The sequence below is a fragment of the Carlito syrichta genome, unplaced genomic scaffold, assembly GCF_000164805.1.
Source record: "Carlito syrichta isolate Samal-C Ts95f unplaced genomic scaffold, Tarsius_syrichta-2.0.1 Scaffold288416, whole genome shotgun sequence".
Lineage (NCBI taxonomy): Eukaryota > Metazoa > Chordata > Mammalia > Primates > Tarsiidae > Carlito > Carlito syrichta.
The window spans coordinates 116,405-131,332 of record NW_007232512.1 but is presented as its reverse complement, the minus strand read 5'-3'; the positions used below and the strand labels follow the sequence as shown (position 1 = coordinate 131,332).

Below are 14,928 nucleotides of genomic sequence, written 5' to 3'. Positions count from 1 at the left end.
GCACATGCTGGGCACGCCGCCCTGGTCGCACCTCTCGCTCACCCAGCGCTGGCTACGGCCTGACTTCCTCTATCATGTGTGCCAGCTGCCACCTTCGTGCATGCCGGTGCCTTTCGGGGTTCTGCCGCCTCAGACTTCAGGTCCAAGATGCCACACCGGTCCCTTTGCTGACACCAAGCATGAGCCGAACCCGGGTGTCACAGAGGTCTCTGCTGCACCCTGTTCCCACACACTCTCCAGGTGAGAGTCACCCCAGGTGGGCTCTGGTCTAGGTGGCAGCCGAGTTCAGGTCAGGCTCTTTGTTGAGGGCTCAATCTATAGGCGCACTTTGTCCACCATGTCCCCGTCTCAAAAATGGCAATGATGGTACTTGTGGCCGTTCTGGGACACGCCGATACTTGCTTAGGGACTTTGTTCCCTTTGACTGCAAGCTTCTTCCTTGGACCTTTTGTTTTGATAACATGCCACCTTCTCAGGCAGGTCACTTAGTCTCAGAAGGTCCAATACTCAGCTTATTTATATTTAGGAGAGCTGAGTAGAAGCCAGGATCATCATGTGCTACTTGATTAAATATTTATTGACCACTTGACTCTGTGAGGGAACTTGTTCTAGTAGTGAACAAGAGCTGCCCTCCAGGAGTATGGGGGTGGGAGACACTAATGATACAAAGAGCTGCAAATTTAACTATCAAACCAGTGAACTACAGGCCTGGCTGCAGTGGCCCAGCTGTTTTGTTATGACTGCTAATGCTCAGCAGGAGTTGGCCAGTTTAGTTCCTGGAGTTTGGGTGAGGGTAACAGAGGAGGGAGGAGCGAGCATTTGAGCAGGCTTTCTTATTTCTGGAGGCCCCACATCCTAAGGTTTCTCCAGCTTGCCTCTGCAGTCACACAATTTTTTCAAATTGTCCAGAACCACCAGACGTGGTAGCACACACTTGTGGCTCATCACATTGGGAGGCGGAGGCTAAAGGATTGCCTGAGCCCATGTGTTCGAGACCACCTTGGGCAACATGGTGAGACCTCATCTCTATAAATCCAAAAAATGGCCAAGCATGGTGGTGTGACACCAGTAGTTCCAGCTACTTGGAAGGCTGAAGGGGAAGGATTGCCTGAGCTCAGCAGTTCGAGGCTGCGGTGGCTGTAATTGTGCCACTGCACTCCAGCCTCAGTGACAGGGTGAGACTTTGACCCCAAAATAAAATAAAACAGAAACACTGTCCAGGATCTCTTTCCTTCTTGACTGAATCATCAGAGTTTTGCTCATTCCCATCCAGACTCTAGCCCCTAAAAGCAACCTCAGTAGCTCAAATGGCCATGTTTGTCCCCTTTTTCATATCCACCACCAGCAGGGCACGGTGGATCATACCTGTAATCCCAGCATTGTGGGAAGCGTAGCTGAAAGGACTGCCTGAGCCCATGGGTTCGAGACCAGTCTGGGCAACTTGGCGAGAAGTAGTCTCTACAATAAATCAAATAAATTGCTGAGTGTGGGAGCACACATCTGTAGTTCTACCTACTTGGAAGGTCAAAGCAGAAGGATCACCTGAGCCCAGGAGGTACCCCAGACTCCACCCTTTTTTAAACTATGACAGGCAAATTCCAGTTCTGGCTTAGATCCCTCCAACTTTTTACCCAAAAAAACTTCGTCACGACGATCTGCTCAGCACTTACCACACCAACCCACTAAGCCACAGCACACCAAGGAGGGGACAGAGTCAGGTACCTGGGAGATCAGGTGAGTGTCAGAGTGTAGGTAAGCTGGGTCAAGTCACCCTCACCCTGCTGAGCTCCTGGTTCCAACGTACCCAAAGCAGAAACCAGCTCTATGGCTCTGCTCCCTTCTCTGACATCCCTGCCGTTTTCTCATGGATATCCCATTTCAACCACTCCAGTCTGGCCTGAGTTTCCCCCCTTTCCTTCTGCTGAGCCAATAGAGTTTTGTTTATTCCCATACTGGACCCTGACAACAAGAGCAAACTCAGTGGCTCAATCGGCCATAAGTGCCTCTTAATCAAAATGTGGTGTGTGGCTGGGCTAGTGGAATCAGAGGCCAGACCACCAGGGAGGTATTCACATGTGAGGGGCCTGTGGAGCTCAAGGAGGGGAGAGGTGGTAGAGGAGCCCACCGGACGGGGCCGGGTGCCACAGCAGGAAGTAGTAAGGCAACACTGGCAAGGAGTTAGGTCTGGCAGGTCCTAGAGTCTTCTCAAGTGCAGGCTGGAATCTCCCAAAGAGCTTCAAAAACCCTGCATCTGGACCCTCCGCTCACTCAGAGGAGCCTTAGTTGGACTGGGCCTGGGTATTGGGATTTTGTAAAGCTCTGCAGGTGAATTACCCAGGCGTGATGGCTCATGCCTGTAATCCCAGCATTGGGAGGTTGAGCCAACAGTACTGCCTGAACCCAGGAGTTCGAGACCAGCCTGGGCAACATGATGAGGCCTCCTCGCCACTCTAAATTTTAAAAATTAGCCGGGTATGGTGGCATGCGCCTGTGGTTCCAGCTACAGGGAAGGTTTTGGTGGAAAATTCGCCTGAGCGCAGGAGGTTGAGACTGAACCTGAACGTGCCACTGAGCTCCAGCCTGGGTGACAGGGACTCTGACACAAAAGGAAAAGCACTGCAGGTAAATTAAAGGGACAACCAGAATTAGGAACCACTGCACTAGGGTTAGATTCAGTTTTGAATCCCAGCTCCACCACTTACTAGCTTGGTGAACTTGGGCAGGTTGCTCAATTGCCCTACACCTCAAGGTCCTTATCGTAAAGCAAGAATTCAGCAAATTGTCGTGATGGTATTAAGGGAAGCAGGCCGACTCTGGACCCTGACGCAGCAGCAGCATGGTGATGGACCAGGACACCTCCCGACCTCCACTGGAGTATGTGAAGGGGATCCCATTCATGAAGTACATTGCAAAGGGGCTGGGGTCGCTGGAGAGCTTCAAGGCCCGGCCTGATGACCTGCTGATCAGCACCTACCCAAAGTCAGGTAAGCAGGACCACCCATCCCCTCCTGGGTTGCAGTCCTCACCTTTGCCCACAGTGGTGCCCTCAGCCCTGGTCACCTCTCATCTTCCTCCCTCCCGCCACAGGCACCACTTGGATCAGCCACATACTGGACATGATCTACCAGGGCGGCGACCTAGAGAAGTGCAACAGGGCCCCCATCTTCACTCGGGTGCCGTTCCTTGAGTTCCCTATCCCAGGGGCTCCCTCAGGTGTGTGGCAGTGTGCTGGGGGCAAGAGGAGGAGAGGGAGACGGGACTGGGACTCTAGCTCACTAGACCTTTCCCAACCTATGGGTCAGGTGTGGAGATTCTGCAAGATATACCGGCCCCACGTCTCATCAAGACACACTTGCCGCTGGCCCTGCTGCCTCAGACTGTGTTGGAACAGAAGGTCAAGGTGAGTAGCAAGGGAAGCCAGGAAGGAGGCTCCTGGGCCATTCCAGGTTTGGGCCTGTTTTTCTGGTAAGGAGCCTCACTTCCCTGATCCTTGTCTCTTACTCTCTCTTTTTTTTTTGTTAGAGTTTCACTCTGATGCCTAGGCTGGAGTTCAGTCGCATGCTCTTAGCCACTGTAGCTTCAACCCACAGGGCTCAGATGATCCTCTCACCTCAGCCTTCCGAGTTTCTGGAACCACAAGCACGCGCCACCACAGTCAGCTAATTTTTAATTTATTGTAGAGACGAGGTCTCACCAAGTAGCCCACCTGGTCTCGAAACCCTGTACTCAGGCAGTCCTCTCACCTGCACCTCCTGAAGTGCTGGAATTACTGACAGGAGCCACGGGCCCAGCTAGAGCCTTATCTTACTTTAATGTGAGAGACCACCTGCCTCTTGCTCTGGTGAGGGTCACACTACAGGGAAGTGAGACTCTTCATACCTGAAAAAGGCAGAGTCTGGGTGCCCATAGGTCCATGGAGGGAGGTGGCTGGTAGGAATGCGGCATGCCTTGCTCTAAATGTGGGCATTTTGGCATGAATGGATGTTAAATTAGAATAAAACATGGTTCCAGGGACAAGCCAGGACTTTGCCATCAGAGCAGTGTTCAGACCCCATTCCACTCATAATTTTTCCATGAGATCTCAAGCAAGCCCGCTTCTAAGCCAATTCCCACTTTGCGAAACCAAAAGCAAAACTGGTGTCAGACGTGCTGTGTGGTGATGGTGCTGGGGCTGGGGTTCCTCGGCCCCTGCAGGTAGTCTTATGTTGCCCGCAATGCCAAGGATGTGGCCGTCTCCTACTACCATTTCTACCGTATGGCCAAGTTATACCCTGAGCCTGGCACCTGGGACAGCTTCCTGGAGAAGTTCATGGCTGGAGAAGGTGTGGCTGACAGTGGAAGGAGAAGGGGGGCTGGAGCCAAGGAGCAGCTCGCTAAAATGATGACCTACCCTGTGTCCTTTCTGCAGTGTCCTATGGATCCTGGTTCCAGCATGTGCGGGAGTGGCGGGAGCTGAGTCGCACCCACCCTGTCCTCTACCTCTTCTATAAGGACATGAAGGAGGTGAGGCCATCTGTTACTGCTTCCCTCCAAGTCACACCTGGGAGGCAGTAACTCTCAGGCCCTGAGGAGCCTCTTAGACCCCTCCCCTGGGGCAGCCACCACACCAGGCCTGGATTCCCCATCCAGCGTTCCTGGCCTGGGACCCTCAGCTACGATACCACATCGATGCACAGCTCATATCTCCTAGCACCTGAGAGAGCAACCTGTGGTAAATGACAGCAGTTTACTATTATTGCTCATCGGTGCCAAAGGGTGTGTGAAGCCCTGAATCCCCAGTCATGGAAGACTGTCATACTATTAGGAACCAAATACTGATTATTACAAACTGCAGGGCAGACAGCAATTAATTTTGCTCCAGGAAAAAAGGACCAGAGTCAAAGACCTGGCCTTGAGGTTCCTAGTGGAAGTGGGCAGATCCTTTTTGAGGTTTTTGTTTACCTCTTGAGCAATCCTAACCACTACTGAAGAGCCTTCTGCTGTTTCAGAACCCCAAAAGGGAGATTCTGAAGGTCTTGGAGTTTGTGGGGCCTTGCCTGCCAGAGGAAACTGTGGGCCACATCGTCCAGCACACTTTGTTCGAGGAGATGGAGAAGAATTCCGTGTGTAACTACAGCACCGTCCCCATCACATTCATGGACCACAGTATCTCTCCTTTCATGAGAAAAGGTGGGTGCCTCACTAGCACAGGGGTTTGAGGAGGGTGGGAGCAGTGCCCCGAACTCCCCTTCAGTCACTCAGGGCATCTTCTGCAGTCCAACCACAGCCTTGCTCCCTCCCTCTCCCCAAGATATCATTGGAGACTGTAAAACCACTTTCAGTGTGGCCCAGAATGAGCGTTTTGATGCCAACTATGCTGAGAAGATGGCAGGCTGCCACCTCACCTTTCGCTCATAGCAGAGGGGGGTGTTCCCTGGGGACCCCTCCAAAGGGAATGTGGGTAACAGGCCTGCCCCATGGGCTTAAGAATAAAATGTGAGTTGTGTTCAACACCAACCCTCTATTGGAAGCCAAGAGAAAAACCGAGGTGACTGAGTAAATTATCACTGTACCAAATAAGGCCATCACCCTCTCCCCAGACTCCAGCACCCCAACTTGCACTGTCTGGGGTAGGGTAAGAGGATCTGCCGAAGTACAACCCAGGAGAAGTGGGCGATGGGATGTGTGTTTACTGAATCACAGAACTTCCTTTGTTACCACCCCTGAGGGGGGTGGAGATGTCCAGTCTGTCAGCGACTTCACTTTTTCTTGGGCTCCTAACAAGCCACCACATACCTCTGGGCCACGTTGAGGGAAAGGGAAGAGCCATCTGCATAGGATGTGTCCTCACACAGGACTAAGTAGTTATCCTGGGGCTACAGCAGAGCAGACAGGAGGGGCTGGTCAGAGAAGCCAAGGCCAGGCCAGCCTGTCCTCTCCCTGCACTGCCCTAGAATGACAGGGCCTCGGGGCCGTGGGCTGGCAAATGCTACTGTCTTCATCTCTCACTTGAGTCAATATATCTTGGCCTCAGTCCCTGCGCACCAGAGCTCTTAGCAACAGAGGCCAAGGATAGGGGATTAAGAACACGGAGAAGGTAGACTCACTCGCTATACAGTTGGGCCATAACTGAAAGGCTTAGTGCTGCTTGTGGCCGCCATGTTAAGGGGGTTAAAGACCACACAGAGGGTGATAAGCAGGGATCCTGTCCTCAGGCAACGTGCATCCACAGTAACAGTCATTAGGAGCATGAGCCTCTTACCTTGAGGCTGGATCTCCTCTAAATGCAGAAGTGAGGTGAGACTGGAAGAATGGTAGGCCCACGTGGGGCTTGGCTAGGGATCCCAGAGCTGGCAAGGAGAGGGTGGAGGCTGATTGGCAGGGCTGGAGGGACTGACAGAACAAACTCGGGAAAGCAGAAGAGAGAGGGCAGCTTCCAGGTCCCTTCAGCTCAGAGGCTGGAGATGAAGAGAAAGCGGGAGGAAGTGGGAAGATGACCCCCTGACTGGCCTGGGCAGGCTGGTTCTAGTGTCAGGAACATCTTCTCCTGTGGAGGTGGCCTTACCTGTTGTGGGGGGTGCATGGATCAGAGCATGGCAGAAGCAGGTAGTCTGGGGATACAGGACAAGCAAGAGCTTCTCCTTCTGGAATAAGGCCTCAGGGTTTGTCTAGGGTTGGCCTTCCACTGGGGCGATGGGTTGATCTTCCGCCAGCTCAGGTTGCGTCTCCTGGGGTGAGAAGGGCTCATGTCAACCCATGGCCAGGGGATAGACCCCTTCCCAGCAGTTGGGCTGCCTCCCAGGCTTTCCCTGCCACTTTCTCTTCGCCTTCTTCATCCATGTCATCTATCTCATAACTGCAGACGATCAAAAGGAAAATGCAGCGAGAGGACAGTCTTAGTCAGGGAGAGAGGAAGAGCTGAAAGCCAGATGCTCCCTTCACATGCCTCACCCCATAGCTTCCCCTGGAGAGCTTTTCTCCCAATTTGCAGTTAGGCAACAAAGCAGTGGCTAAGTAGTTGTGACAAGGGGACACCATTGGGCTGGTGGGCACTCACTTGTCAGTGGCGTGGCTGTAATCGGCCACCTCGGCCAGGATACACTACTTGTCCCCATCCACAGACTCTACCATCAGGGCTGCCCCCTTGTCTCCAAGTTTGGCCACACAGTCCCCTGAGGCTAGAATGGCCTCACCAGGCGGTGCAGCCTGTAAGTGGAACAAAGCGTAAGTCCCAGCACCTGAACACCAGCCCCTACCTTGCAGCTGATGCCCTCACTTGTCCCAGGCTTCCCCATCCACAGGTGCAGGGTCATCAACACCTCTTTGTGCTTGGTCCCGAGTCATTGTACAGGCTGAAGTCCTGGCCACTGTGAAGTAGAAGGAACCCCCTGAGGCTCTGTGCTGCTAGAGGAGCCCTGCTGGGAGACCCAACCTCCCCATTGAGTACCAAGGGCCCAGCACGAGCCCAGTCCCTTCTGCTAAATGTCCTGGGACTGCTGGCTAAACAGACTGGCAAGACATCAGGACAGTGGATACTCCTGGGGAAGGAACTAGAAAGGGACACAGGATGACTTCTGAGTGTCTGTTCATATTGTTTCTCATTCTGGGTGCTGGTTACGGAAGTGTTCAATTTGGGAAAATTTCATTTTGCTGAATACTTATGTGTACCTTTCTTTTAACACATGTTATAATCCAATAAAAAGTTCAAAAAAAGATCAGATGTGGCACCCTGACCACCTCAGGCACAGCTGAACACACCCCCCTGATTTCAAACCAAACCATAATGGCAGCATGACTACACTCAGATGAGTGAGGAATCTTCCCACTCTGGGTTTGCTGGGACGGCAAGTCCTAGACTCAGCCCTAGTGCTCCCCTCACCCTCTCATACACAACACACCAACACAGAAGCTGGTCCTGACTTACAATGTAATGATTGTGCACGACACAGTTCTTCATTTCTGCTGCTCAGGGGTCCATCCACTGCTCTGGAGTCTGGGTTTTCTGTTCAAAGCATGGATACCCAGGAGCGCTTTGGCTAGGCAATCGTTCACCACCCTGGGGCGAGAGATGGGGTTAGGAAACATCAGGTCAGGGGTTAGGGCGTGGTCCCCTGAGCTAACATGATCAAGGGGACTGTAGCATCCCCGTGCTTGTAGTCCCCAGGAAGTGGGAACACGTGGCGAGTGGGTCATAACTGAAACACTGGAAGCTGAGGCCACCAAGGCGGAATCCTCAAGGCCAGATTCACGTTGGAGAGGGTGAGGCAGTGAGGTTGTCAGGGAAGGGGGAGTGGCCAGCGCTGTGGACCTGGAGCTGCGTAAACTGTTCCCCGGACCTCACCGGAGTCTCTGAAGTAGCAGCATCCCCTCGCACTTGGCCAACACCACCAGGACTCGGAAGCTGGACGCGCAGCGAATGAGGCTCATATCCCCCCCCCCTCCTACCGCACGGAATAATATGAACGCAGCCGAACCCGCCCCGCCCCCCCAGAAGCCCTTTGTCCCTGGTGGAGCGGCTCAGCTCACCACGTGCTCCGCTCCCAGGTCCCGCTGCAGCTTCAGGGCGGGAGCCCAACTGGGACGGCAGCCCAGCAGTATGAAATATCAACCCAGATCCCGGCCACGCCACCCTCCGCCGGTACAGGAGCTACTTCCGACGTCCGAACGCAGCACTTCGCCCTCCAGAAGGCCGGTTGTTCCAACAGTCGAGGCTTGCAGTCATTCGGTGGATCAGCGTGTGCATAAGCGCGACTCGCGGGAGCCGACGCTCATTGGCTGGCGCTTGCCACCTGCACAGCAACCGGCGCGCGATGGGGCGGTTTTGAAACCTCCCTGCAGCCAGGAGAGGGTGCGCGAACCCGCCTTGCCGTGGCCTCCGAGGTGCCCCGGACTGGGCTCGAAACAAGCATCTTGCAGCCCTAGTGATCCAGCCCTCCCGGGTGTAGGTCACAGCAATCGACCCAGTTGGGATCTGTGACCCGATATTATCAATTTGGTTAAAGCAGTTTTTAGGGTCTGGTTCTTGCGTTCTACTTGCCCAAAGCTCTGTGGTCGGTAGGCACAGTGTAACTTCCAGCTTATATTTAATGTTCTGCTAACAATCTGAGCTATGGACGAGGTAAAGGCAGGACCATTGTCAGAACCAATGGAGAGGGGGAGTCCAAACCTGGGGATAATTTCATTTAATAAGTATTTTGTCACCGTTAGTGCAGTTTTATTTTTTGGGGTAAAAGCCTCCGTCCACCCTGAAAAGTGTCTACAAAAAGCAGTAGATATGTGTAAGTTACATGAGGACGTTTTACCTTTCTAAAGTTCACTTGCCATGTTTCTCCGGGGCTCAGTCCCCAGGCCCTAATGCCAATGAGAGGTTTTAGTCCTTGTCTTGCATTTATTTGTGCACAGGAAGGACATCCTTTAGCGGCTGAAGCAGTGAGACCTCTTAGATTTTGGATATACTAGAACTGTCTCAGGACTTCAGCCAGTTGGGTATCACCCAAGTGTGTGTGAGAGTGAAGTTGATTTACCAGAGTACATCCAAGGGCAGATGGTAGGATAATTTTAGAGTCTCTGGTTATCCACCATCCCAACATCTCTTTTTGTGTCACCGATTGGCCAGCCTGTTGTTATTCTTCCTGGGTGTAGGTGGGTTGTTCCAGGAGTGAGAGGACTGGGAAGGTTTTAGTGAGTAGGATAGTGAGGGACTTGACTGGGAGTTCTGTCGTCTCCTGAGCTGCCGGTCAGCTAGGCAATTGCCTGTTGCCTCTGGAGTGTCTTATTTTTGGTGTTCTCTGTAATGAATGACTGCCACCTCCTTGGGGAACCATATAGCTTTTTAAAGGGCTAAAACTTCCTCTTTGTTTTTTATTGTCTTACCCACCTTGTGGCGGAGTCCTCATTCCCAGTAGACCTTGGCATAGACATACCTGCCGTCAGTAAAGATATTTACCCATTTTCCCATTCCCCAACACAAGGCTTGATTCAAAGCAATTATCTCAGCCTTCTGGGTGGATGTGCCACTGGGCAAAAACTGTGACCAGATTACATCCCGAACCATGGTCACTACTGTGCCAGCCTTGTGGCCTCCCTTTACCACCTGACTGCTGCCATCTTTGAACAGATCAGCATCAGCTCGGTCCAGGGGAGTGTCCCAAAGATCAGGACGCTGACTTGAGAAACATCCAACACATCCACACAATTATGAACTGGCGTCTCCAGATTATCACTGGGCATTATAGTGACTGGATTGAGGCTCTCAGTTGGAGAGAAAGTCGATCTAGGCTGGTCTAGTAGGAGACTTTGATAATGGGTGATGCGAGCGTTTGACATCCAGTGGCCAGTGGCCCCCTGAAGTAGGGGCTCTACAGCATGGGGAACGGTTAGGGGTAGGTTTTGACCAAAAGTCAGTTTGTCTGCCTCCTTACCTAGTATAGCTGTGTCAGTGATGGCTTGAAGACAGGATTGCCATCCAGAGGCCTCTAGATTCAACCTTTTGGACAAATAAGCCACCGGTTGCCGCCAGGGTCCTAAGGTCTGGGTAAGAACACCTTTGTTATTCCCTGCTGATCATGAATAAACAAGTGGAAGGGCTTTGTAACATCCGGGAGGGCCAAAGCTGGGGCTTGTGTAAGAGCCATCTTTAACTGCTGCAATGCTCATTCCTCAGTGGCAGTCCATGTCAGTGGTTGACTGTTGGGAGCCAGCCTTGGAGGCCCACCTGATTGACAAGGTCCAGGTGCGCTGAGGGAGGCCCACCTGAGTTGACTCCCTGCTATGGCTGAATATAGGGGCTTGGCAATCTCAGCAAATCCTGTGATGCATAACCAACAGTATCTCGCTGCCCCCTGGAATTCCCATACCTGGTTTTTTGAGGTTGGGGTTGGGATTCGGAGAATTGCCTCTTTCTGGGCCATGGTTAGGGTTGGAATACCCTTTTTTAACCGATATCCTAAATAGGAGAACTTGGCCAAGCAGAGTTGAGCCTTTTTAGACAATACACGGTAGCCCAGGTCCTGGAGGAGCTACAATAAATCCTAGGTGTCTTTTAAGCAAGTGTTTGTCACAGAAAGCAAGAGATCATCTACATACTGGAGCAAAGTACCTTCAAGGTGTAAGGCACGAACCCTGGTAAGTCCTGTTGCAAGGCTTCCCCAAAAAGAGTCAGGGAATTTTTGAACCTTTGTGGCAGCTGAGTCCAAGTCAGCTGACTGGTATCCCCTGAGCTGGGATCTGTCCATTCAAAGGCAAAAACGGGTTGGCAGACAGGAGACAGGGGATGGAGAAAAATGCATCTTTTGGATCTAAGACAGTGTAGACTTGATGCTGTGAAGGAACTAGCTGAGTAATGTATAAGGGTTGGGGACGGTGTGATGGGTAGTTTTGACTTGCCTATTTACCTCTCTGAGGTCCTGGACTGGTCGATAATCAGACGTTCCTGGTTTCTGAACTGGCAAGAAGGGAGTGTTCCAAGCTGATTGGCAGGTGGTCAGAATATTAGCCTTTAAAAGTCTTTTGATGTGAGGAGCAATTCCCCTCCATGCCTGCACACTCCCAGGGTATTGACCTATTCTGACCGGGGTGGCTGATGCAAATAGACTCACCACAGCTGGGGCATGGTGTTGTGCCAATCCTGGCGGGTTAGTCTCTGCCCAAGCTGGAGGATATTCTCATCCCAGTTGTTGAAGCAAACCTGATGAAAGGTCTTCGGTCAGAAGATCAGAAGAGGTTAGAAGATACTCTTCAGAGAGAGGAATGGCTAAGTGTATTTAATAGGTAGGAGGGACAAATATTTCAGTCTTGTCTGGTGAGAAAACTATGGTTGCTCTCAGTTTTCGAAGCGAGTCCCAGCCCATTAGGGGGAAGGGACAGTCAGGGGCTATTAGAAACGAATGAGTAACCCACTTTTGCCCTAAATTAGCTGTCCAGCTGGAAGTAAACCAACAGTCTCTGATCGTGCCTGTCGCCCCATGAAAGCAAACTATTTGTTTGAATGGGCCCCAGGGGTGTTTGTAGAACTGAGAGTTCCTCCCCGGTGTCTACCAGAAATCAGACCGGGTGGCCCCCGATAGCTGCAGTTACCAAGGGCTCTTGTGAGCCTAAAGGAAAAGAGCCCTGGCCCCTTCAGTCTGACTCATTTTCTGACCACCCCCCACAGTTGACTGGGGAGGACTGACCTTGGGTGCGGAGACGGTCCTTTCTCCAACGGCCAAATACGTTTGGTTTGCTAACAGGCATTTCAGTGGCACCCTCATGGCCACCGCAGCCTCGGCTCACTGGGCTCAGACGATCCTTCCACTTCGGCCTTCCATGTAACTGGAACTATGGGCATGTACTACCACACCCAGCTAAATTTTTGATGTAGTGTAGAGACGAGATTTCTCCAAGTTTTCTAGGCTCATCTTGAACGCCTGGACTCAGACAGTCCACTCACCGTGGCCTCCCAAATTGCTGGGATGGCAGGCGTGAGCCACCGAGCTGGGAGTGTAGTTCATTTCCTAACAGCTATTCTAGAATCACAGACTGCATGTGGAGTACTCCTTAGCTGTCATTTTAGAGCAATAGGGGATTTGATATGGTAGGTCTCTTCATCCCAGGAAGGAACCTGATGATGAAGACTGGGGTCTGGCAACAGGGGAATTGGGGAGCAGGCGGGGGTTGGAAAAGAGCCTAGAAGGGAAAGAAACTGAGTTCAAGTACTTAGAACACTGGAGGCGGGGCCTGAGGTGGTGCAAGGGGGACCAACCTCCGTGAAGGGGGCGAGGCCTTGTGGCTAAGTTCGAAGGCCATGTGTCGCCTGAAGAACCTTGGGAAGGCCATTTGGCTGGCCATGGGTGTGGGTGCGGGACTCACAGACGACACCCTCTTCTCCCCAGGGAGACGGTCCTCACGGTGCAGGGCTTCCCAGCCGCAGTGTCTGCCCTTGTGGTGAGAAAGGCACCCTGGGGGTTTTAGGGCCTGCCCCAGCAGCCTCCCACCCCGAGCGGCCCTGACGCTCTGGTGCCCATCAACCACAGTTCGAGTGGGCCTGGCAACACCCACAGGCCTCGTGCCAACTGCGCACATAGGTCTGCGCCTGCCCCACGAGGCGGCCTTCGCTTTCCATCTGCGAGTGCTGGTGCATATGCTGCGCGCCCCGCCCTGGTCGCGCCTCCGATCACCCTGCACATGCCGGCCTATGCTGGTGACCCTCGGGGCTCCATCGCCTCGGGCATCGGCCCCAAGACACCACTCCAGTCCCTTTGCTGACACCAAGTCAGCCAAACCAGAGGTGCTGCACCAGAGGGCTGCACCCTGTACGCCCACACGCTTCAAGTGAGTTTCACCCCAGGCGGGGGCTGGTCTAGGGTGCAGACGACTTCAGGTCAGGCTGTTTGTTGAGGGACCAATCTATAGGCACACTTTGTCCACCATGTCCCCATCTCGAAAATGGTGATGATGGTACTTGTAGCTATTCTGGTATGCGCCAATACTTGCTTAGGGCCTTTGTCTGTTCCCTTTGACTGCAAACTTCTTCCTTAGACCTTCTGTTTTGATAACATTTCACCTTTTCAGTCAGGTCTTCCCTGGTTTGATAGTTAAAGTTGCAGCTCTTTATATCATTAGTGTCTCCCACCCACCCCCATACTACTCCCGGGAGTCAGCTCTCGTTCACGACTAGAACAAGGTCCTTCACAGAGTCAAGTGGTCAATAAATATTTAATCAAGTAGCACATGATGGGCCTGGCTTCTACTCAGCTCTCACTAAGTATAAGTAAACTGAGTATTTGACCTTCCAAAATTAAGTGAGCTGCCTGAGGTTACATAGTCTGTAGGGAACAACAGTCCTGGCTGCAGTGGCCCAGCTGTTTCATAATCACTGCTAATGCTCAGCAAGAGTTGGCCAGTTTAGTTCTCAAGTTTGGGTGAGGGTAGCAGAGGAGGGAGAGCAAACATTTGAGCAGGCTCTCCTATGCCTGGAGGCCCCAGTGCCTAAGATTTCTCCAGCTTGCCTCTGAGGCCACACAATTCTTTCAAATTGTCCAGAATCACCAGGCACGGTGGCTCACACTCATGGCTCAGCACATTGGGAGGCAGAGGCTAAAGGATTGCCTGAGCCCATGGGTTCGAGACCAGCTTAGGCAACATGGTGAGACCTCATCTCTACAAATCCAAAAGTGGCTGAGCATGGTGGTGCAACTCCAGTAGTTCCAGCTACTTGGAAAGCTGAAGCGCAAGGATTACCTGAGCCCAGCAGTTCGAGGCTGCAGTGGCTGTAATTGTGCAACTGCACTCCAGTCTCAGTGACAGAGTGAGACTTTGACTCAAAAAATAAAATAAAATATAAAGACTGCCTAGGATCCTCTTTCTTGATTTTGAGTCATCAGAGTTTTCCTCATTCCCATTCCAGACTCCAGCCCCTAAAAGCAAGCTCAGTAGCTCAAATGGCCATGTTTGTCCCCTCTTTGAAATCTACACCCAGCTGAGCACACTGGCTCATACCTCCAATCCCAGAATTCTGGGAAGCGTAGCTGAAAGCACTGCCTGAGCCCTCGGGTTTGAGATCAGTCTGGGCAATATAGCGAGAACTAGTCTCTACAATAAATCAAATTTATTAGCTGGGCGTGGTAGCACAGGTCTGTAGTTCTACCTACTTGGAAGGCCGAAGTGGAGGGATCACCTGAACCCAGGAGGTACCCCAGACTCCACCCTTTTCTTTTGCTGTGACAGCCAAATCCCACCCCTGGCTTAGATCCCTCCGACTTTTTATACACAAAACCTTTGTCACGGCGATCTTCTCAGCACTCGCCACACCAACCCACTAAGCCACAGCACACCAAGGAGGGCACAGAGGCACCTGGGAGATCCAGTGAGTGTCAGAGTGTAGGTAAGCTGGGCCAGGCCGCCCTCACCCTGCTGAGCTCCTGGCTCCAACGTTCCCAAGGCAGAAACCAACTCCATGGCTCTGCTCCCTTC

At 52.4% G+C, this 14,928-nt stretch overlaps 1 protein-coding gene across 1 annotated transcript; it reads left to right on the top strand.

Moving 5' to 3' along the window:
• Window positions 1-2,836: 2,836 nt before the first annotated feature.
• On the top strand, window positions 2,837-5,397 carry LOC103255795 (sulfotransferase 1A1-like). The gene is made up of 7 exons (XM_008053748.1): window positions 2,837-2,984; window positions 3,088-3,213; window positions 3,303-3,400; window positions 4,199-4,322; window positions 4,409-4,503; window positions 4,989-5,169; window positions 5,291-5,397. The coding sequence occupies exons 1-7, from the start codon at window positions 2,837-2,839 to the stop codon at window positions 5,395-5,397; spliced, it is 879 nt and encodes a 292-aa protein (XP_008051939.1).
• Window positions 5,398-14,928: the final 9,531 nt, after the last annotated feature.